This window comes from Quercus suber, unplaced genomic scaffold, assembly GCF_002906115.3.
Source record: "Quercus suber isolate HL8 unplaced genomic scaffold, Cork oak 2.0 scaffold_90, whole genome shotgun sequence".
In the NCBI taxonomy this organism is placed as follows: domain Eukaryota; kingdom Viridiplantae; phylum Streptophyta; class Magnoliopsida; order Fagales; family Fagaceae; genus Quercus; species Quercus suber.
In genome coordinates, this window is record NW_027069555.1 from 844,476 (window position 1) to 867,554 (window position 23,079).

Below are 23,079 nucleotides of genomic sequence, written 5' to 3' on the forward strand. Positions count from 1 at the left end.
GCCACGAGTCAATTGCGAGTCCTAGCCGCGAGTCTCTGCTTTTTTGCACAAATATGAGCAATTCTTTACACTCTCTTCACACACTACCCTTATATGAATCTCACCTAAATACAAAGTTACTAAGTGCTAAAATACAAGCAAATTGGCACGGAATAAAGCCAACAAGATAGTTGATAAATTTCAACCTTACAAGATTCAACAAATGGCTCCTCCACTCTGCTTAAATCAGTTCTATAATAATGAAAGTTATGAAGTTGTGAGTGCACATAATATGTGTCTTTCAGCCAGGGCTTGCTATCCTTATCAATATCTACCTATATCGGATAACAGTGATTCTACCTTGGACCTCCCCTTCCCAGAGGAAACCAGGGATAGAAAGAAGCTGAAAAGAAGTATAAGTATTGCTGATTCCATGGATAGTTATAGCAGTCAATCTAGTGATGGAATCAACTTTTGTACTTATAACAGACCCAGCATTAGCCGCACAGGCAGCTTTAATAACTTGTCGAAGCTGCAGTTTCGTGATCATATATGGACTTGTAATCAAAGATACCTTGCAGCCGAGGCTGTTGAAGAGGCGGCAGAAGCCATCATCAATGCTGAAGAAAGTGATCCTGAAGAAGATGAGAGTGCTGATGGTATGAGGCTGGTTAGACTTCTCTTTGGTTGTGCTGAAGCTGTGGCTTGTCGAGACAGGTCACATGCCTCAGCTTTACTATCTCAGCTTAGAGCTTGTGCTTTATTCTTTGGCTCTTCCTTTCAGCGTGTACCTTCTTGCTTTGTCAAAGGCCTTGCTGAAAGGCTTTGTCTGGTTCAGCCACTTGGAGGAGGTCTTGGCTTTGCAACACCACCCATGATGAACATAATGGTCACCTAAATACAAAGTTACTAAGTGCTAAAATACAAGCAAATTGGCACGGAATAAAGCCAACAAGATAGTTGATAAATTTCAACCTTACAAGATTCAACAAATGGCTCCTCCACTCTGCTTAAATCAGTTCTATAATAATGAAAGTTATGAAGTTGTGAGTGCACATAATATGTGTCTTTCAGCCAGGGCTTGCTATCCTTATCAATATCTACCTATATCGGATAACAGTGATTCTACCTTGGACCTCCCCTTCCCAGAGGAAACCAGGGATAGAAAGAAGCTGAAAAGAAGTATAAGTATTGCTGATTCCATGGATAGTTATAGCAGTCAATCTAGTGATGGAATCAACTTTTGTACTTATAACAGACCCAGCATTAGCCGCACAGGCAGCTTTAATAACTTGTCGAAGCTGCAGTTTCGTGATCATATATGGACTTGTAATCAAAGATACCTTGCAGCCGAGGCTGTTGAAGAGGCGGCAGAAGCCATCATCAATGCTGAAGAAAGTGATCCTGAAGAAGATGAGAGTGCTGATGGTATGAGGCTGGTTAGACTTCTCTTTGGTTGTGCTGAAGCTGTGGCTTGTCGAGACAGGTCACATGCCTCAGCTTTACTATCTCAGCTTAGAGCTTGTGCTTTATTCTTTGGCTCTTCCTTTCAGCGTGTACCTTCTTGCTTTGTCAAAGGCCTTGCTGAAAGGCTTTGTCTGGTTCAGCCACTTGGAGGAGGTCTTGGCTTTGCAACACCACCCATGATGAACATAATGGATGTTTCAATCTCAGATAAAAATTGCCCACATAAAAATTGTCTGGTTAAGCCTTGTTTTTGAAAATTGCCCACATATTCGATTTGGTCACTTTGTGGCCAATGAAACAATACTGGAAGCCTTTGAGGGAGAGTCTTCTTTTCATGTAGTGGATTGGGCATGACACTAGGTTTGGCACATGGCCACCAGTGGCGTGCACTGATTAACAGCCTTGCCAACCGTGCTGATCAGCCACCTTGCCGTCTCCAAATAACTAGTGTTGGCCTTGCTGTTGATAGATTCCAAACCATTGGGGTAGAGCTCATGACCTTAGCTGAAAGCATGGGAATAAACTTTGAGTTCTCAGTGGTGGAAAGCAACTTAGAAAATCTTCAGCCTGAAGACAACAAACTGTTTGATGGTGAGGTTCTAGTTGTCAATAGCATCCTTCAACTGCATTGTGTAGTTAAAGAAAGTAGAGGGGCTCTTAATTCAGTTCTGCAGATAATTCACAAGCTCTCTGCAAAGGTTTTAGTACTTGTTGAGCAGGAATCAAGCCACAATGGGCCTTTTTTTCTTGGGAGATTTATGGAAGCACTGCACTATTACTCTGCAATTTTTGACTCCCTGGATACTACCTAAATATGACACAAAGCGTGCCAAGATGGAACAATTCTACTTTGCTGAGGAGATAAAGAACATTGTGAGTTGTGAGGGATCAGCAAGGATGGAGAGGCATGAGAGGGTGGACCAGTGGCACAGGAGGCTGAGCCTGGCAGGATTTCAAGCTGTACCTACGAAGCTGATGGCTCCGGCCAAGCAATGGCTTGAGCAGAATAAGACTTTTGAAGGTCATACCATTGTGGAAGACAAGGGTTGCTTGGTGCTTGGTTGGAAATCTAAGCCATTGTTGCAGCTTCTTGCTGGAAGTGTTAACTCACAGCCGTGAAATTATCTTGCGAAACTATTTCATGAGGTAGCTCTCATAAGATATACTTTTTTTGCAATTGATAGTAAAAAAAAATCTAATAAAAAGATCCAAATATCATGGAAAATGAGCAGCTATGTAATTAAATAAATTTTATCACAGGCTACATGGATGCCATCTAGCAATACCCAATTCAGTCATGAGTTGCAAACAGTGAATTTGGGTTGAAAATAAGTGATTTGAGTTTGAACGTGAGCTGTTCAGATGATTGGACAATGCAATAATAAAGAGAAGTATTGGGAGTTTGGTGTGCTAATAGAAAGGGTTCAATTGTACATGTTAGCAAAGGGGTTCAATTTCTTTTAGATTCTTTTACTGACCAAAATTTATTGTAATTGGCTCTCTTATTTTCTGAAGCCATGTAATTGTAAATAGAAATGTGAAGCAGTGATTTTTGCATATTGTCTCCCAATATCTATGATAAAGTTGCACGATGCACCACTTTTCATTGAGAATAGCCGCTTTACATGCTCTCCCATGCTTGCTTAAAAGCTGCCTCTTCTTTTTTTAATTTCTAATTGCACCACTCACTTCTATCAAAAAATACAAATTAGATTCTAATTGTACTCTAATTTTGTGCCAAGTATCCTTATAATAGCATTCTATGTCAAGTGCATTTAGATTTCAAATGCACGTTTGCTACCAACTATGCTCGGGGCTTGCAATATGTCAAGGTAACTCAGAATGTCACAAATTTGACTCATAGACATCTCAAGCTCAAGGTTTCCTCATGTTGCAAGCATTATTCTGCCTATGATGTTGACAACTAGCTTGGGGTTGATTGATACCAAGCCAGTTAAAGATAGTGATGTTAGCAGTATGTGCACTAAAGTCGTGTGTAAACCTCATACCAACTTGTGCCGATCCCAAGTTATTAAGAGATACCATTAGAGGAGAATGGAATCTTCACGGGTATTAATTTACACCATATTCTAATTTCCATAACCTTAAACCCTTGCTAAATTGTCATTTTGATAAAACAATGCATTTTGCTATTGGGTAGATATATAGATTCAGATTGTGATTCTATAGAAGTAATGGTCGATGATCACAGGTGGCTTGGTGACACCAAAGAGGATGCCGTTGCACAAGTGCTAAAAGCAGGAGAGTCTTTTTTGGCTTTAAAATAGTTCTTTTATTTATTTATTTTTTAATTCTCTTTAAAAATTTATTAATCTTAGCTATCTTCATTTAGGCTTTGATATGGTTTGTGGAGAGTACTATACACTAATACACCAACTTCACTCAAAATGCAGTAAAGCAAGGGAAGGCTAAGGAGGGAGACATAGACAAGTCATTAAATTACCTTTATATTGTTCTTATGAGGCTTGGTTTTTTTATGGAAGCCCTTCTTTGGACTCGAACTTAGCATAGAAGATGTGTGTTCCAATGAACGCAGTGAATTAGCAGCAGAAGCTGTGTGTTCCAATGAACACATTGAATTAACAGCAGAAGCAGCAAGAGAAGGAATTGTTCTTCTTAGAATGATAATGAAACTTTGCCTTCAGATCATAGAAAATTTAAGACCCTAGCAGTGGTTGGACCACATGCCAACAATGCTACCACATCTATGGTTGGAAATTATGCAGGAATCGGGAAAAAAAATTTATGGTTTAATTTTTCTGTGATTTTTCTGCTAGTATTCCATGCCAATACAGCTCTCCAATTGATGGTTTTTCTGCATTTGGAAAAGTGAAATCTGAAATGGGATGTGGTGACATTGCAAGCAAGAACGAGAATTTGATATTTCCAGCAGCCATGAAAGCAGCAAAGAACGCTGATGCTACTATAATTTTGGGTGGATTAGACTTATCAGTTGAGGCAGAGAGCTTGGATAGGGAGTATCTTCTCTTACCTGGTTATCAATCTCAGCTTATCAACCAATTGGCTAAGATTGCTAAAGGACCCGTTATTCTTGTGATCATGTCAGCAGGTGGCATTGACATTTCTTTAATTCTTTTGCTTAGGAAAATGAGAACATCAAAGCTATCTTTTGACAGTGAACCAATTCATTAGGTTCACTGTAATAATTTCATGTATTTCACAATCTAAAAACTGCAGACTTTGGAAAATTTGTAGTCCAGTAAATTATATTTTCAAATACGTTCACATTATAACAGAAAATTTGCAACATAAGTAAATGTTACGTGAAATGAGGAATGTGCATGCTCCCCTATCAAAAGGATCGTGAATGTATCACTCTAAAAATTTCCACTCCTTGCGTAGACACCACGTGTAAAATGTGAATATTCTTGAAAAATGTAAGACACTTCATCTCTACATTTTAGTATTTTACATGTGGTGTATAATTGTAAATGGAATGTGGAGACAATGATTTTCCCAAAGGGGGATTTGCCTAATTATATCAAAATTTTCACCATGCATGTGTGTGATGTGGTACTGTACATTATATATTATGACATGCATTAATTTTACAATGTTTTCAGGAGGAAGATTACCCATTACGTGGTATATATGAAGCCAATTATATATGTTTTTAGGCTACCCATGACATCGAAGTTGCAATATTGCCGTGACTTAGGCTATGATACCTAAGCCACGACAATTTTACGCGGTCCACTCTAGTTCTATTCAGTCCTATAGGGTCCACTTTGGTCCTATTCAGTTTATTCAGTCCTATTAGGTCTATTCGGTCCACTTTGGTTCTATTTGATCCATTTTCTTCCTATTCGGTTCTATTATGTCCACTTTGGTCCTATGCAATTTATTCTGTCCACTTTAGTCCTATTCGGTCCTATTATGATCACTTCGGTCCATTTAGTGTATTCGGTCCATTTTTGTACACTTACATAATGGGATAAGACATTTTTGAGTTAAGAGCACCTATTCTAAATTCAAATTTATTAAAAAAATATATGTATAGATCTCAACCAAAAAAAGGATTGTCTTTTCCTCTCTCCTTTTTTCCCCTCCTACTTTTCTTTCCTTCTTCCCTTCAACTCTAACCAAAACACAGAAGTAGAGAACAACTCAAATTTGGAATTCCTAATTTCTTTAGTCCAAACAATTCTCATATACATGGCTAATTCGGTAGGTAATACAATTTGATTTATCATCCACTTGTGAGTGGTAAAATCTTGTCCTCATTTGGATGGAATATTTCGTAGAAAAATCCATATCATAAAAATAAAATAAAAAAAATATTCAAATATACAACATAGCAATGCAAGCAAGCCACAAATATTATCACAATTTTTGTTCACAATAAGTTAAGATAACAAGTTATGATTATCTTTTTCACAGGAATTCACCATGAAAATCACTTTATTATATAACAATCACAACATATCACATTGTTTGATTCTAAAATTGTAAAAATTATATATATATATATATATATAATTTTGTATCATTAGATTTTATTATATATATTTGATAAACACAAATATAATCATAAGAGAGGCATATTGTGATTGGTATATGATTAAAGTAAATTTGGTGATTTTATATAAAAATGATATTATATTAATCACAACATATTATTTTTCATATTATAAAATAGGCTTGACTTACCGTATTTTTAATCAACTACCTTCTTTTATTTATTTTAATAAAAAACCGTCATATCACCCACTAACCATTAAAATTAGTTGTGTGTCAGCATTATTTTTACTTTATGAATCACAAAATGAATTCAATGAAGGACAAAATAAGATAGGGGTACTCAAGTAATTTCGGGTCCTTATAATATGTAAATGCGCTCGAGTTGTTGAAGAGAGAGAGAAAAGATGGAAGCTCAGGCAGTGTTCGGTAGAGCAAGTCCACCATGCCTCTCATCATCTCTTCTAAGCTCACAAACTCAGAGAACTAGTTGCAGCTTATCCTACACTCACTGCCCTATCCAACGCACCAAACGACACCTCCACTTAGCTGCATTCCACTCAAATCATTAAAATTAGTTGTGTGTCAGCATTATTTTTACTTTATGAATCACAAAATGAATTCAATGAAGGACAAAATAAGATAGGGGTACTCAAGTAATTTCGGGTCCTTATAATATGTAAATGCGCTCGAGTTGTTGAAGAGAGAGAGAAAAGATGGAAGCTCAGGCAGTGTTCGGTAGAGCAAGTCCACCATGCCTCTCATCATCTCTTCTAAGCTCACAAACTCAGAGAACTAGTTGCAGCTTATCCTACACTCACTGCCCTATCCAACGCACCAAACGACACCTCCACTTAGCTGCATTCCACTCAAATTCCCATCTTTTCTCATATTCCCCATCTCGTCCCCATGCCAAAACCCTCTCTCACAAAACCCATATCTTCTTGCCCCACTTGGTTGCTTCCATGGTTTGCTTCTCTCCCTCTTTAATTTCAAATTTTTACCTCAATTATCTGAAACCCATTTGAGTTTTCTCTCATTTTATTCGGTATTTGCAAAGTTTATTAGAACCCCATTTGAAAATTTTGTATTTTTTTTTTTTTTTTTGTTGTCTTTCTTGGTGTCATTGTGTGTGCAGGAACAAGTTGAAGAGACTTATATAATGGTGAAACCTGATGCTGTGCAACGTGGACTTGTAAGCTTTACTTTAATTTGCTTGCAATTCTTAACAAACCTATGTCAAATTTTGTTGCTGAGAAAGCATAGGGGAAAAGTCTTAGACTTTACATTATTCATTACCTTAGAAGACAAAAATCTCTAATAGATTGAGGCATTGAGCCCAACTGCTTGTCTTGGTTGCGGGAAATTAATAGTTTCCTGGGAATTTTTCGGCTTTCTTTGTTGTCATGTAGGGTTTAAGCAGTTATATTGTATAAAAGAGCTTCCTTTTCTTTTAATTTTTTTCTCCTGGCATGAATTTTTATATTTGGGTTGAGTTGTTATAGGTTGGAGAGATTATTTCAAGGTTTGAGAAGAAGGGATTTAAATTGACTGGCTTGAAGCTCTTCGAGTGCCCAAAAGAATTAGCGGAGGTTTGTGACGTTTGTCATTGTATTTACTTTATTAATTTATATGTAGAAACCCCAATTCAGTATTTCTGTATCGTTATTGAGAAATTGAGTTACAATTGTGATGTGAAATTGTTGAAGAGGTTTTGCATATGCTGCTTCATTTAATTGCTAAGGAAGTAATAGGCCATGTAAAAAACTTGGTGTCGTATGACCAGCTTTCATATTAATTTCCATGCTTTTGGGAAAATCAACAGGACAACAATGTAATTTACCAATTTATGACTATGGTTGTAACTAGTGTTAATTTGATGTCTGTTTGATGGTTACTTGAGCATTGATTTTTACATCCTCTTTGAGATGCCTAAATTATTATGCGTATGATGTTTGTTTTTATGGTTACAGGAGCATTATAAGGATCTCAAGTCTAAATCATTCTTCCCTAAGCTGATTGATTACATTACTTCTGGTCCAGTTGTGTGCATGGTATAATTTTTCTTTCTCCACACCCCGCCGCTCCCCCCCCCCCCCCCCCCCCCCCCCCCCCCCCCCCNACATCAAATTACTTTTCTAGAGACAAGGTCTTATGATGAAAATTTTTGGCAGGAATGTGGTTCATGGAAGTGACAGCCCTGAGAATGGCAAGCGTGAAATAGGTAAAATATCATGTTATGCTTAACGGTCATTTTCACAATTAGTAATCACGTAATGCTTGATAGACATGTACTGTGTACTTGAACTCTTTCCCGTCTCTCTCTCTCTCACACACACAATTTGCATCTCTGCAGCTCTTTGGTTCAAAGAAGGTGAACTATGTCAGTGGACACCAGCTCAGGCACCATGGCTTAGGGAGTGAGCTTTCACTTAGTTCTCATTTCTACAACCTGTGCATTTTTTAAGAAACTCTTCCTTGCACCTGTACTTCTAGTGTCAAATGATTCATTTGTGACTTAAAACAATTTATGGAATTTCCATGTTACAGCTGAGACCACGCAGAAATATTCATCATACTTCATTTTTGTGGGTGTTCCTGATATTTGTCACTCGTGAAGTTGACACCAGAAGTTAAAAAAGTTTTTTTTCTTTGCTCCTACCTTGTAGGAAATATTGCTATTGTGTACAATAAAGGATCCTAATGAACGATCATTTTTGTCCATGTTAGTGGCCTTACAAATCCTGTGAATCAATCTGGCACTTAAGACCTATTGATTTCAGTATACTATGGGGTATTACACAAAGCTGCATCAAACTGAGTGCCATCAATAAGAACAATGCATTGTGCGGCCTGGAATTATTGCATTCTGTTTCTGTACTTCCATATGATGAATTTACTTCAATTTGGCTGCCCAAGTTTATTGAACCAATCAGTTATCTTAGGTACAAATCTTGCAAACCCAAGTTTGTTGAAATCAATTGATCATCCACGCGAACAGAGCAACTATACTATTTGTTGACTGAATTTACCATGCCAATCAAATGATTATCCAAATTTGAATAGAACAAATATGATTTTTTTTTTTTTTTTTTTGGGGGGGGGGGGGGGCTAACTAAGCAACTATAGAATGGACATAAATAGTCACTCAGCAAATATACTTATATATAACCACAAGAGGGTCCATCTTGGCAATCGAATATAGGTCCTTTGGGATAATTTATCATCATTAGTTTATTTTACTTCCATGATTAGTTAGGGCTCGCAGGTACAATCACTGTCCATACACCACTTAAACTCCTACATTGCATAATGGCATGGGACCACTCGCATTTATAAGACTTGCTACTACTTGAACCCACAATTCCTAGACCAGCAAGCATGATAGTTACAAGGGCTTCTTATTGCTAAGCCACCTCTACAAGTGGTATTCTACCCAAAAAAAAAAAAACAAAAACAAAAACACGTATACTTTTTTTTAAAAAGTGAGACTTAAAAAATAAATAAATAAAAACTAATATAAGCTGGATTTTTAAGCTTATTCAAATTCACACATCAACGCAATCCTTTTTTCAGTCTTCTTATTCCATCTCTTCTAGTAGTTTCACTCATACAGCCTCTAATCCAAAGGTTGAGTTTTGCCTTTAACTGCAAACATTAAACTCATTTGTGATTGTATTTCAACCTAATTCTTGGAGAAGTGTGTGCTTACTAGAAAACATGGGTTTAGACATCACACGTACGGATTACAATATTCTCCACACACACGCCCAGAAAAAGTGAGAGAGCCTAATGCTCAACGCTGAACAGTATGTAGGCAATAACACTGAAACTTTGATAGCTGACTTTCTTTTCCATGCATTACAACATTTCCCCATACATGGGCATTGAGACAACATCAGAAACAATTGACTTCCAAGTAAATGAACTTATAAAACAGCCAAGTGAGCCTGAATTAAGCACATCCCAGTTCAGATCTTACATTCTGCAGAGCTAAAGAGGTTACACATTCCTGATCCATCTGCTGTTCCATGCTTTTAAGAGATTGAAGACAATCACTAGAATTTGTCCTAGAACTTTCAGAACAACCATCTTCTATTGGCATTGCATCCTCGCAGGATGAGGTTACAACTTGTCGACGAGAATCCTTAAATTTAGAAAAGAGGTAAAGAACCGAAACATTCCTGTTCTGTTGCTGTTTCTTGCTGCCCAAACAAGGAGAATCAATTGAACCCAGTGAAACACTCCCAGATGAACATTCTGTATCTATTGCCATTACTTCCTCATAAGGGGAAACCACAATGTCTTGAGAACTTTTTTCAGAACAATCAGCATTTATCTTCATCACCCCTGCACAAGAGGAGCTTGAAGCAGAATCAGTTTCTATCTGCGGCACTGTCTGCTCGGAGTGTGAACTTAGCTCACGTTGAGAGCCTAATTTAAGCTTCATGAGTGTAACCTCTGCAACAAAAAGGAATCAAATTTAATTTAACGCCCTCAAAAAAAAATATCATTCAACCCTTCCGCACAAGCTTCCAACACTAATCAACACTATCTTACATTGCTAACACTAAAGCTAAAGTCTGCACTATGTATATCTTTAAATCTCAATTGAAACAAATTTATGTTCATAGAGCACACTTGATCACAAACATCCCCATATTATAAAACAAGAACAACCTCTATGTAAGAAAATGATCAATATTTACCTGACAATTCTGAAAATTATTAAGCATGTTACAATTTATACACACATGAACTCAAAGGGGGTATGCATAGGCTGGGTCAGATTGAATTCGAGAAAATTTTAATCCCCAACTTTACCTCCCTGGGTTTAGAAATCTCTAATCCAACCAACCTAACCCAATCCCATTTCCCATAGAGGCAAATTGAGTTGGGTTTAGTCATCAAGCTTAATAAAAATTTTATAAAAAAAAATGCATTTTCAATCAACTATTTAAAAGTCTATTATTTAATAAAATATTTACAATTTATACAATTGGGTCTCATCCTAATACTCCAATTTCATCACAAGTAATTCTCAAAACATCAAAATAACAAATTTAAACAAATAAATCCCAAAATATAAAACAAATCAAACTGTCAAATTTTGGGTCAGTTTTGAAATTTTGGTCGACCCGAATCCTGACCCAACCCGAGCTTTAAACCAAATTTAAAAATAAATAAATAAAAGTTCCAACCCATCAGCTTACCGATAATGTTTTCAACACGGAACTTGAAAACATTATTAGTTCAATGAAAACATCGAACGAGATTGTTGAAATTTTCTATTTTAATACAACAAACAAGGATCTAATGTAAATGGTTGTGAAACATATATTTCATGAACCAATCAATAATCCTAGTATTCTGCTAGAGAGAGAGAGAGAGAGAGAGAAAGAGTACCATAGATGGAGAGAGGGTCGTCTCTGAAAATCTTGGAAGTTGGTCTCTCTAACTCCAAGCTGTCCAGTGACGAAGTCGAAGCTCCTCTGATTTTCCCAAACATTTCTCTCTCTCTCTCTCTCTCTCTCTAATCTGAGTGACGCGGGAGTTTCATCAAAGAATAGCGGGAATCGTACTTTATACACTTTTTGTTTTGACCTTTGTTTTTTTGTTATAGTGGATGGGCCGGGTTTATGTTCACTCATGGACTCATGGCCCAATTATCAACTCACTCAAGTAGGCCCACTTAACAAAATTTCTACTTTTTGAAAAATGTACTCAACGCTCTTTTCTCATTTAGTTTATAACTCAAATTTAAGTACCCTCTAAAAAAAAAAAAAAATATATTTTTTAAAAAATTGTTTCAAAGATAATACATTAAATGATATTTCCTAAAAAAAAAAAATTGGATTTTTAAAGGTAAACAAATAATTTTCTAGTGTGGGAGTATTACAATTTTTCAAATTGTAAATTGTTTACACAATAATACAAAAATTTTCTTTTATTTTTTTTGGCCACATGAATAATGTAATTAATGTACCTTGTAGAGTCCAAAAGTCTAGTAGTTTAGTGGCATTGTTTGCTTCTTCTTCTTCTTCTTTTTCTTTTTTTTTTTTAAACGAGGAAAACCGAAGTTCAAACCTACCCTCTCTTATTGTTGTGTGTATGTGTTTGTGTATATATATACATATACAATTCATAGTTAAGATCCAAATACATTCAACATTATTCAAACATTTATCCTTGTTCCAACTTCAAAGAAATTATTTTATACAAGCATTTTAGTAAGAATAAGCAGGGGATCCATATATATCCCATCTTTATATAGTTATATAAGAGGAGGGTGTAGTACACTAGATACATTGAATAATTTCACTAAACTTTGACATAGTCAGACGCTCAACTATCCAGTATCAACCTAACTATCGGGCCCAAGCCCATTCCACTAACGTTCAGCATTGTTCTAATTTTTGGGCCTATTGGGTTCCTAGGGCTTGATAATATTTTTATGGCGAAAAGCACATTTTAGTCCCTACATTTTCAGGCGATTCTCATTTTAGTCCCTACATTTTATTTTTACCGCTTTTAGTCCCTATCTTGAAAAACACTTCCCATTTTAGTTCCTGCCGTTACATCAGAGACAGAAAATGCACACGTGACAAACGGAAAAAATTTAAAATATTAAAATAATGTCCACTGTGTCCATGTGGCCACTAAATTAAAAAAATTAACTAAATAAAAAAAATTAAAAACAGAAATAAAAACCAAAGAGATGAACAAAACACAAACCCATCAAGAACAAGATGAGCAAAATACAAACCCAGCAAATTTAAAGAAGATAGGGGAAGAAGATCGGCTGATTTAAAGAAGAGCCCCGACGGTGATGTCACCATCAGTACGTCTCTTTTTTTTCCTCTGAAATGAACTTTCTTTGTGGTTTTTTGTTTTTGATTTTGGTAAATTAGGGCTTTTTTTTTTTTTTTTGAAGTTTTGATTGGATATTAGTTTTTTTAGTTGATCTGTGTGGACCTGTGTGCTGTGTGTAGTAGTTAGTAGTAGTAAATAATTTGGAGCAAGTGTGTGCGCGTTGTGAACTTTGAAGTAATTGTGGAGGAAGGGATTTCATTTTTGATGCAACCGGGTTTGAGCGTTGCGGGCTTGAGTAGTTCGTTTAATATTCTATTTGAGTAACACTTCTTCAAACGTTGTAAATGTAATTGTTGAATGAAGAATTCTTTCAACAGCTGCAGCGCGTTCTCCACTGCTTTCTGTAACTCGGCCTCGTCAGTCTTGTCTGAGTCAATACTCAACAACACGTTCTTCCTCCTCACGAAGTGGAACTGTGGGGCCGAGTTGTGGAACCCGGTGACTCGGAGGATGTCCCCAACTCGGTACCTGCAAAGTCCTACGTAGGTACTGATCACAAGCTCATACTCTTTCCCAACTTCTACATCAACAAGGTCAACAAGTTTTGGAGGTGAGTCACGAGTTGTCCACCCGGCCGAGTTAGGATCGTGAGGCAGAAACTCGAAGTAGGCCATGTTTGGCATTATGGTATAAGACACTTCCGAAGGTTTGTGTGCTGGGTATTTGAACATTTGACCCGATCGGAAAATTTGTGATGTTTTGATGTAATTTGGGGCGGACCGGTGGTTTTGGTGGTGTATGGGTTTGAATTTAATTTTTTGGGTTTTAAATTTGCTGGGTTTGTGTTTTGTTCATCTTCTACATCAACACCTTTCTTTCTTCTCTTTCTTCACTTTTGTTCATCTTGTTCTTGCTGGGTTTGTGTTTTGTTCATCTCTTTGGTTTTTATTTCTGTTTTTAATTTTTTTTATTTAGTTAATTTTTTTTAATTTAGTGGCTGACGTGGAAAGCCACGTGGACACAGTGGGCATTATTTTAATATTTTAAATTTTTTCCGTTTATCACGTGTATATTTTTTGTCTCTAATGTAACGGCAGGGACTAAAACGGAAAGCGTTTTTCAAGATAAGGACTAAAAGCGATAAAAATAAAATATAGGGACTAAAATAAAAATCGCTTGAAAATATAAGGATTAAAATGTGCTTTTTGCGTATTTTTATTTAAGAGCTACTCTTAACTTTAACATTCCTTATACCATTTGGGTTAAAGTCCAAGTGATTGTTTACATACCGATAGATCCAACATTCTGAAAAAACAAAAAATAGAAAGGCTGATTGATTGGATGGCCCCGAAAAAGGGGCCTTGTAAATGGGTTTTATTTGGGCCAAGCCCAATAGTTAAAGCTTCTAACCAAGCAAGGCCATTAAAGTGGTTACCCTCATGTTTCTCAAAAAAAAAAAAAAAAAAAAAGTGGTTACCCTCATCAATTACAAGTTTCTTCTCCTACTGCTCAGTTTGGATGCTGAAAATGACTGTTTGATTACATTTTTTTTCATACTTTAGCTTATTGGAATTATATACATTCTAGATACAATTATACTTTTGCTCAGGCCAGTGAAAATATGTCATACCAAACTAACACTAAAGAATCCACCAAGATAAAGAATGCTTTACAATGAAAATATGTTGTTGTCAACCTCATTCAATCATATTCAGATGAGTGTATTTGGGAAAAGCCTTTTTGCTTCTTTTTTTTCTTTTCTTTTTTTAATTTATTGTCAGACATTTAACATAAAAGTTACGAAAAAGTATATATCTTTTAATAAACACTATGCATAAGCTACTGCAAATAAGTTGTTCCTAATGCACTAGCTACACTGAGTGCATGTTCATTAGTCGCCACGGTATTATATTAACAGAATGGCCCTAAATAAATTATAATTATAATGTTGTAAGGATCAAAACATATCTGTTTGGTAAAACTTGGAACAAGCTATAGTCCGTTTCATTCGGACAATGGGCAAGTAGGGGAGGTGGCTTTCCAAGCTTGAGTTTGACATGGACTCAATAGCTTCAATCAACTGGTTCACAGCATAGTTCTCAGAACCGGACCGGACCGGGAGGTCGGACCGTGAAAACCGTGAACCGTGATGAAAACCAGTTTTTTAAGCATAAAGAACTGGGCATATGTGGCAATTCCGTGAACCCCTAAAACCGGGGTTGGACCGTACGAACCGGTCAAGAACCGTGCGGTCCAACCCCTTAGCAATTTTTTTTTTTTTTTTTTTTTATAAAAACAACTTAACACAATTTTATTCTACTTAATTAAATTATCCATCTCTTACAAGGAATTAAAAAAATTATAATTAAAATCTTTCAAAGATTTTCAACTTTACTTCAAAAATTAATCATAAATTTTAATGTTTTCATGGTTATTATTTTATTTTATTAACTTTCTTATTTAATTATTAAATATATGCTTAAAAATCATTAAATTTCCCTCACATATATAGATATATTAGTCAATTTTGCTAGTTTTATAAATTTAATATCTATATTTAGGCTTTAATTAATTATTAAATTAATTATGATTTTTACAACTTGAAACTGTATCTTAAGGCATTACACAAGAGCTTGTGGTGATCATAAATGATGTCAAATAACTGAATATATACAACAAATGGATCAAACTTCCTTCTTTTTTCTCCTTTTTCTAAGTAAAAAAATAAAAGAGTTTTGAATGTTTGATTAGTACATTAGCAAACAAGAAACATAAAAAGCTCCAAACTAATTTATGCCTACTCTTCAAAAACGTCTCCTTAATAAACCACGTCTACGAACTCTACTCTTCATATCCTTACCTAAAATAATACCAATCAAGAAAGTTAGGCATGAACATAAAAGTTGGATATAGATTTAGGCTAGGTGAAATTATTCAGTGCACTTGGTGTGCCACACCCTTTTCTCACATATCGGTGGGGCCCACCTGTAGGTCCCACAAATGTAGTCCACCCTAACGTGAAAGGGAGGCATAGTACACCGGTTTATAGAATAATTTCTCAAAGACTGGAGGCATTGAGAGTTTGAGACATCCCTCGCAGAAAAATGATTCCACTCAAGGAATAGTATGTAATCCACAAATTAAAAGAAAACCACTTCTAAGTGTTGGAACACTTGTGCATTTGGTAGCGTTTAAAGGTAAGATAAAATGTGATTTTAAACAGCAGAAGACATCATATAGCATGAGAAAGTAGATACACACAAGCAATGACAAGAAAATGCAAAAGACCTCATTTAGCAAGTGAAAGTGAATGCATGTAAAAGCAATCTCAATTATCTCTTTGCCATGCAATATCACAATGCCCCTAATTTCTTAAAACTTAAAAAGAGTTAAGAAGGGTCACCTTTTAACCTGCCGGCACAATACAAAGCTTCTTCTGCAATGGATCTCCACTGTTCTGCACAAGAGTAGTTGATTCCTAGGCCAACACTAAGCCCTCTCAAGAGATGCACCGTCCGAAGTACAGAAAATAGCTCCTCAGGAAAAGCCTAACATAGCCAAGTCCCAATAAGGAAGCAATATGTAATTCAGCAGAAGAAAATGTAACAGCATAAGGTAGGTACCAACATCAAACTTCCAACTTCCTACTTGTTCCCCTGATGTCCAGAGTCCAAGCCCACTCTTTCAAGTAAATTATTTTGGATGACATATTATTCTCTCTCCCAGACCCCTTTGACATGGGAATTTTGTGTACCAAGTACAAACATTTTGTATTATTATTTAGAACCAACATATTGCCATCGAAGTTGACATATTCAAATAAAAAGCTATAGGAACTCAAGGGAAATGAAAGTAACAGTATCTTCTATATTCTATTTCACATATCCTCAATATTGTAATGAAAATACAGCATTTCATTTGTTTAATTTCTCAAAGTGAATAGCTTTGAACATATCTATTCATTCATTTATGCATTTTGGCGTGCCAAATTAATAATAAAAACTTCCCTACGCATTTTTTTAAATTTGGTACCCTTGGTAGATCAGAAGAACTTCATATGAAACATAACTAATCCCCTATTCCACATCAGTGGGATTGAATTCCCTGTTAATAACCTTTCGGTCGCGGAGGAAACCCTTCCAAGACTTGTTTCAAATGCTACATAATATTACAGTAGAGAGGTTTTACTTCAGTCTGGTTTACAAATGCAACAAAACATTTGAAATAATATGGGAAAACCAGTATATAACTATCTAAGCAAAAATTATATGTATGTGCATCTAGCGGAATTGTCCACAAAGTAAGCAAATTTAATAGTTGATGATTCTAAAGCATACCCGAACAGCAATCTTTTTAATTGAAGATTCTTCCGAGAAAGGTTGCAGCATCACCACTCCAGGGGGTAGTTTTGTATCAAACATCGTCTGTGCCAACCTCAGCAATTCCTGTTGCTCGTTTTCACATTGGCTTAAGGTATCAATTCCCAGCTCCCTATGAAATAGGAGAAATCAATTTGATACAAATATTAAAAGTCAAAACCAATAAACCTCAAAAAATTCTGGGACATCATCAGGACTTCTCAAACCAAGCCATATTTCACATAAAATTATATTCGATACTTAAATATGACCTGCATTTTACCAAATCTACTAGTCAGTTAAAATATAGCAGTAACCAAATAGAGCATCAAATCTCTTTTTTTTTTTCTTCTTCCATTTGAATCTCCATGATAGTTCTTGGCAAACCAACAGGCAATTCATTAGAAGCGAAGGACCAAATTGACTCATAGGCAATGATTAGTACCTGTAGCTCTCTGCAGCTCTTATAGGGTCATTATCAGCAATGGCAAGAACAAGATTAGCATAACCAAGCCTCAAATTCTCTGGGAGATCCTTCACTTGCCCATAGTCTAGTAAGGCAACCTGTTGCGGGAAAAAGAAAAGACACAAGTAGAGCTTATAAGTTGGTCTGGCATGAAAATCTAAAATTACAAAACCACAGGTTTATTTAGTATTCTGTCTCTTCATATCATGCAACCTATAATTTAAGCTATTCATTTAAAAGAGAATTGTAAGCAGCATTCAAATAATAATATGCATAAATAAAATCTAAAAATAAAAAAGATATAAACCTTAAAAAAACAGATATTGATTGCCCAATTACCTCTGAACCTTTACAGATAAGTACATTTCCCGGATGGGGATCAGCATGGAAGAAACCACTCTTCAGAATCATTTGCCCATATGCTAGTGTCAAACTTTCAAGGATTTTCCTACAGGTAAAGAAAGTTTAATATAAGTATCCTGCACCATTTTTTTTAGAAGATAATATCTACTACATTTTTAGAAAGGCATCCAGAAAAAGGGATTCATTACTCTGTGATTGTAAAGAATTACAACAGAGCAAATTTTATCTAAAAATATATATAAATCTAAAGAACAAGAAAACTGATTTCAGGAAAATATTGGTAACAAATTTAGAGAAAAAATCTAGCAAGAAATATCTAAAGAATTAAGGAGTGACTAAAAAGGCCAGCCAGCAATTTTTTTTTTTTTTTAAATGTATGCCACCAAGGTATAAAGAAAACCTAGAAGTAACTTCACCAGAGAAATAAGGGATTTAAAGAGAGTTACACTTTTATTATTTAAAAAAAAATTGGAATTTAATGTCTCCATGTTTAAATGAAGGACTCGAAAGTAAATAAATATTAGTAAAAACAAGATAAAACTTTATGTGCATGTAACAGCTACTTATATAAACAAAATATGGCAAAAGTATCCCATACTCTCAGGGATAGTCTAGACGCTTACTGCTTTGCCGCTGCTGCAATCTTACCACCAGGATTTATTCCTCTTTTTGCTATTTCATCACCAAGATTAAGTATTGGAATTCCATCCATATATTCCATCACTAAGACCCTCCTAACCAAACAAAGAAATACTTGATTAACAAAAGGTTTGTCAAATGAAATATAGCACCAGAAATGCAGCAGTACAAAAAATTGACAAAGTGAACTTGCAAAATGCAGCATTGGGACAAAGGTATTGTGATTTTTAGCTTGAAACAAGTTTAAGCCTTTTCTATGGCTAAATAAGTGTTTTTTTTACATAAGATGTTTCTCAATTGAAACAACCTTATACTAACTTTCAAAATAAAAATAATAAAGTCTCATGCTATCAAAATAAACTATTATCATCTTAATCCATGTTTGCAAGTCCTGACCACATAAAAATGGGGTGTGGCATTACGTACCTGCTGACCATATCCTGTATCACTCGTGGCACCAAAACAGGACTCTTTTTGTTATTCTCATATAGGAAACCTCGAATCTTTTCCATAGCATTAGCCTCCCTGATGAAGTCAAATTCATATCCAATCTGAATGGCATAAGCAAAAGAGAATAAGTATGCAGTATGCAGTATGCAGTATGCAGTAGTCTGAATGGTCATGCAGGAAGAAGCACTATATCTATTTAATTTTAATCTGAAAAGAATTACAGTTATAGCATAAATTCAAGTATTCAACAAATAGAATTTAAGTCATCCACAACTAAGAACCACACTCAACAACTAATGTCTAATCTTTTCAAGACACTATCATCCTCAGGTGTAGAGCAAAAAATCAAACCAATATCAGAACTAGAGAGAGAGAGAGAGAGAGAGGAAAAAAGAAAAGGAAAATGGTAATCTACATTCAATGACAAAATGAAATACAGAAATAATATGCACCTGTGTCTCCATTTCCTTTGTTATTGAGTACAGATCAAATTTGACATCTGTCTTTTGTATGTACAAAGCAAAAGCTTGTAAATTACGAATATCTGTCATCATCAGATCCTGGATTCCTGGATGTTGCACCTATCATATGCCACAAAAAGTTAAATTAGTGCAGAAATATGGAGCCACAAAGTAGTTCACTTTCCCTCACCTTGACAGCAACATCATTCTTATCACCTTGCAATCTTGCTTGATGTACCTAATTTGAGCAGAAAACACAAATAAGGTGCAAAGTCATGAGTCTTTACAAGCATCATTCTAATATGATTCACTTCCTGCTGAAGAGCCATCTTGACAGCAAGTGAAATGTGAAAAAAGAGAATAAAATGGATTGCAACAGTGAAGGATTCGAAATTCTAGACAAGCCACATTGAATTCAATTTGGAGCCAAATTAAATTCGACATCAGAGTGACGAGAAATAATTTATGAAAATATATAAGTTTTGGAGAAAGACTAAACTAAAGAAAAAACATAGGGTGTTTCAAACTCCAACTAGAAGTTACAAAGAGTGCCTTCTCAATGTAATCAAGGCAGCTCAATTCTTTCGGAATTTTATAATAAGATCAGATATATGGTATTAAAGTTGGTTTAGACCATGGAGAAACAGTATCACTTCATTTTTTAATAAAGCCATGTTCGTTTTGACTCACCCACTCTTCAATTCCAAATTCATAGACCAAAAACTAGCTAAGAATATTAACATTTGAATTCAAAGTGCTTCCCCCTTTACATCAATTATCAGCTGCCATGATTGGAACATTAATCATTTCCTTTGAAAAGTAATGGTGTGAATAACACAGATATATTTCTCTCTATGGGAGTGTCAATTGTCTGAGTAGGTACCTGGGCAATTGAGGCAGAACCAAGAGGATCCATTTCAAATCTTTCAAACATTTCACCAATACTTTTTCCCAACTCCTTCTCCAGCATAAGTTGAATGTCACCAAAGGGGGTTGCGGGAGCCCGATCACATAGGGTCACAAGCCTTTTCACCCATGCTGCTGGGGCCAAGTCAGGTTTCCCAATAATTTGAGCAACCTGATTTGAACGACGTATCCAATATATACAAGTAAAGCCCAGAAAACAAAATATAAATCCAAACTCATCAATTATCTGTAAATTCTCCAAAACTCTTATCATAATAGCAACCACAAACCAAAACCCCAATTGGCTAATAAATAGAGATGGAAATGCTCATAATCTTAAGGAAAAAACATTAAAAAAATACCATAAACCAATGGTTTGTTTAGATTAAGAAAATGAAAGAGAAGGATTTGGATTTCAATCTTTAGTTTAAATGACTTGAATATAGTATGAAATGATAGAATTTTTACTACTAATACCTATTAAAAAAAAGAATTTTTTCTATTGATTAAATTTATGGAGGGATTTGAGTTTTGTTTATATGTAGATTTCAAATAACTAGATGTAGGATGTCATTTCAAATCTATTAATATAACATGTTTTTCTTTGAGCAAAATCTCCTAAGATTACATCATAATGTGTTGTAAATTTATATCAAACAATTTATACTAGCATTTGTTCTTCAAATTCCCTTTCTTTCAAATCCTCAAATCCAAAAGCAACCCAAATGAATTCAAGCTGTCAACTTTCCCCCTCCATGACTTCAAGTTACAAATTCAATAATGAAATCCCATTAGGCACTTTAAGATATTTCATCAACATAAAAGTAAAATCCTAAGCAGGGCAAAAATTCAGATACTGAATTGACAAGTACCTGATACATATCGAGCTAGAAATGCAAAAAGGTTAAAACCCCATTTTAATTAGACCATTACTTCAACATAATTCAAAATAAGAAGCACAAAAACAAATACCCAATTGAAATTAGATGAGAAAGTTTCATATACCTTAAGGAAAAATCCACCAAGGTCAGAGCACATAGAATATATCTTCTCAGCCGCAACTTCATGCTGTCTTTCCCACATTGCCTCTTGCTTTTGCACATCCTTCACAAAGCTCACTCTAACTTGAAACACCTAAGCAATTCCAACCAAAACCAAAATAAACCCAATCGAAATTCTTAAAGAAAGACAACAACTTTACATGAATAGAGAAAAAAGACACAAACTTTACATACATACAGAGAGAGAGAGAGAGAGAGAGAGAGAGAGAGACCTTGTAGCCAGTAAGCAGGGCAAAAATTCAGATACTGAATTGACAAGTACCTGATACATATCGAGCTAGAAATGCAAAAAGGTTAAAACCCCATTTTAATTAGACCATTACTTCAACATAATTCAAAATAAGAAGCACAAAAACAAATACCCAATTGAAATTAGATGAGAAAGTTTCATATACCTTAAGGAAAAATCCACCAAGGTCAGAGCACATAGAATATATCTTCTCAGCCGCAACTTCATGCTGTCTTTCCCACATTGCCTCTTGCTTTTGCACATCCTTCACAAAGCTCACTCTAACTTGAAATACCTAAGCAATTCCAACCAAAACCAAAATAAACCCAATCGAAATTCTTAAAGAAAGACAACAACTTTATATGAATAGAGAAAAAAGACACAAACTTTACATACATACACAGAGAGAGAGAGAGAGAGAGAGAGAGAGACCTTGTAGCCAGTGTAGATATCAACAGCTCGTACCCAGAACTGAAAGGAGCGATTCCAAGGTCTGAAATGGGTGGACAGCTTTTCTTGAATATCCTTGAAATCCACAGGAGGCAGCATAGTGCTTTATTTCCTTGTTGGGTTGTGAAATCTGTGTCTGTGTCTGTGTCTGTGTGTTAGAGAGAGGCTCGTATAACTTATAGGTTGTCTGTGTCTGAAATTTATCACACGAATACTAATAGTGTGTGACACAAAGAGTCAAAACACCAGTGCATGGTTTGGAATGAGAGCAGTTTGAGAGGGAAGGAGAGAATATCTGTTTTCTACTTTATACTATTTGTGAATGAGACGTGACTGGCTGAGAAATACAGTAATTCTTCCATGCTCCGGAACATTGCTCCCTCCTCTCACATGAGAGTTGGACTCTATAACGGAACTTACATGTGAAACCCATCCCTCATGTGAGAAGAGGGAGTATTATGTGAGAAAAGAGAGTATCGCTCTCGAAGCAATTTTTTTTAAAAAAGTAAATTGTAGTTCTTTTTTTTACAGGCCCAGTTAAACAAATCTCTGTTTTTAAAAGTTTTATTTGAAATTGCAAAAATTGTCAATATTTTTTAATTTTCAAAAAAAAAATTTCAAAATAATTAATTATTGTCACATATTAATAAAATCTTTTTTTATATATTAATTACCAGAAGTAGTGCTATATATATATATATAGAGAATTTTTTGCCTTTTATATTCAACAAATTCAGTCTCATTATATATTTTAGGGTTGTGCGGTGTCAACTTTTGACATTTTTTTTTTAATAGCTTTTTGTCTTTTTCTGCAATTTTATGTCCTTTTTTTTAGTGTGAGGCCAACTTTACAGAGAGAAAAAATATTAAAATAACCAAAATTACTAGTTTATGTCATTTTTTAATTTATTTAATTTTTTTATTAAATGAGACCCAC

The 23,079-nt window shown here is 35.2% G+C and overlaps 4 protein-coding genes, 1 long non-coding RNA gene and 1 pseudogene across 7 annotated transcripts; 4 read left to right on the top strand and 2 right to left on the bottom strand.

The window, feature by feature from the left end:
- The first annotated feature begins 202 nt into the window (after nucleotides 1-202).
- On the top strand, nucleotides 203-2,552 carry LOC111995059 (GRAS family protein RAD1-like). The gene is given in 5 exon segments (XM_065774313.1): nucleotides 203-868; nucleotides 1,654-1,789; nucleotides 1,792-2,248; nucleotides 2,250-2,521; nucleotides 2,524-2,552. Coding segments are annotated over 5 exon segments (1,560 nt in total).
- Nucleotides 2,553-2,663: 111 nt separating this feature from the next.
- On the top strand, nucleotides 2,664-4,601 carry LOC111995058 (probable beta-D-xylosidase 5; annotated as a pseudogene).
- A 2,022-nt stretch (nucleotides 4,602-6,623) lies between these two features.
- On the top strand, nucleotides 6,624-8,031 carry LOC111995047 (nucleoside diphosphate kinase 2, chloroplastic). The gene is made up of 4 exons (XM_065774324.1): nucleotides 6,624-6,914; nucleotides 7,085-7,141; nucleotides 7,452-7,538; nucleotides 7,920-8,031. The coding sequence occupies exons 1-4, from the start codon at nucleotides 6,663-6,665 to the stop codon at nucleotides 8,004-8,006; spliced, it is 483 nt and encodes a 160-aa protein (XP_065630396.1). The 5' UTR covers nucleotides 6,624-6,662; the 3' UTR covers nucleotides 8,007-8,031.
- Nucleotides 8,032-9,760: 1,729 nt separating this feature from the next.
- On the bottom strand, nucleotides 9,761-11,498 carry LOC111995057 (uncharacterized). The gene is made up of 2 exons (XM_024026950.2): nucleotides 11,353-11,498; nucleotides 9,761-10,407 (listed from the first exon to the last, which is right to left on the bottom strand). Exons 1-2 carry the CDS (start codon nucleotides 11,453-11,455, stop codon nucleotides 9,902-9,904), a joined length of 609 nt encoding a protein of 202 aa, XP_023882718.2. The 5' UTR covers nucleotides 11,456-11,498; the 3' UTR covers nucleotides 9,761-9,901.
- Nucleotides 11,499-12,656: 1,158 nt separating this feature from the next.
- On the top strand, nucleotides 12,657-13,647 carry LOC136067885 (uncharacterized). The gene is made up of 2 exons (XR_010629295.1): nucleotides 12,657-12,787; nucleotides 13,137-13,647. It is a non-coding gene; the product is annotated as an uncharacterized LOC136067885 (long non-coding RNA).
- Nucleotides 13,648-15,372: 1,725 nt separating this feature from the next.
- Nucleotides 15,373-22,534, bottom strand: LOC111995054 (uncharacterized). 3 transcript variants are annotated; one of them, XM_065774327.1, is made up of 12 exons: nucleotides 22,125-22,534; nucleotides 21,859-21,987; nucleotides 20,380-20,574; nucleotides 19,687-19,734; nucleotides 19,488-19,616; nucleotides 19,012-19,136; nucleotides 18,570-18,680; nucleotides 17,923-18,031; nucleotides 17,563-17,681; nucleotides 17,097-17,250; nucleotides 16,163-16,307; nucleotides 15,373-15,619 (listed from the first exon to the last, which is right to left on the bottom strand). In XM_065774327.1, the coding sequence occupies exons 1-12, from the start codon at nucleotides 22,239-22,241 to the stop codon at nucleotides 15,564-15,566; spliced, it is 1,437 nt and encodes a 478-aa protein (XP_065630399.1). In that variant the 5' UTR covers nucleotides 22,242-22,534; the 3' UTR covers nucleotides 15,373-15,563. The 3 variants fall into 3 exon arrangements, with proteins under 3 accessions (XP_065630399.1, XP_065630398.1, XP_065630397.1); XM_065774326.1 differs by lacking the exon at nucleotides 21,859-21,987 and adding an exon at nucleotides 21,408-21,536 and having other exon boundaries at nucleotides 22,125-22,531; XM_065774325.1 differs by lacking the exon at nucleotides 21,859-21,987 and adding an exon at nucleotides 21,408-21,536 and having other exon boundaries at nucleotides 19,687-19,730; nucleotides 20,376-20,574; nucleotides 22,125-22,530.
- Between the last annotated feature and the right edge of the window lie 545 nt (nucleotides 22,535-23,079).

What these genes read in the sequence shown, in the direction of transcription:
- LOC111995047 (XM_065774324.1), top strand. Translation starts at nt 6,663, where the DNA reads ATGGAAGCTCAGGCAGTGTTCGGTAGAGCAAGTCCACCATGCCTCTCA. An exon ending in ATGCTGTGCAACGTGGACTT is followed by an intron (nt 7,142 to 7,451) that starts GTAAGCTTTACT and finishes GAGTTGTTATAG; the next exon opens with GTTGGAGAGATTATTTCAAG. An exon ending in GCCCAAAAGAATTAGCGGAG is followed by an intron (nt 7,539 to 7,919) that starts GTTTGTGACGTT and finishes TTATGGTTACAG; the next exon opens with GAGCATTATAAGGATCTCAA.
- LOC111995057 (XM_024026950.2), bottom strand. Translation starts at nt 11,455, where the DNA reads ATGTTTGGGAAAATCAGAGGAGCTTCGACTTCGTCACTGGACAGCTTG. An exon ending in CGACCCTCTCTCCATCTATG is followed by an intron (nt 10,408 to 11,352) that starts GTACTCTTTCTC and finishes TTTTTGTTGCAG; the next exon opens with AGGTTACACTCATGAAGCTT.
- LOC111995054 (XM_065774327.1), bottom strand. Translation starts at nt 22,241, where the DNA reads ATGCTGCCTCCTGTGGATTTCAAGGATATTCAAGAAAAGCTGTCCACC. An exon ending in TTATCTGTAAAGGTTCAGAG is followed by an intron (nt 17,682 to 17,922) that starts GTAATTGGGCAA and finishes TTCCCGCAACAG; the next exon opens with GTTGCCTTACTAGACTATGG. An exon ending in TTGTGCCGGCAGGTTAAAAG is followed by an intron (nt 15,620 to 16,162) that starts GTGACCCTTCTT and finishes GTATTATTTTAG; the next exon opens with GTAAGGATATGAAGAGTAGA.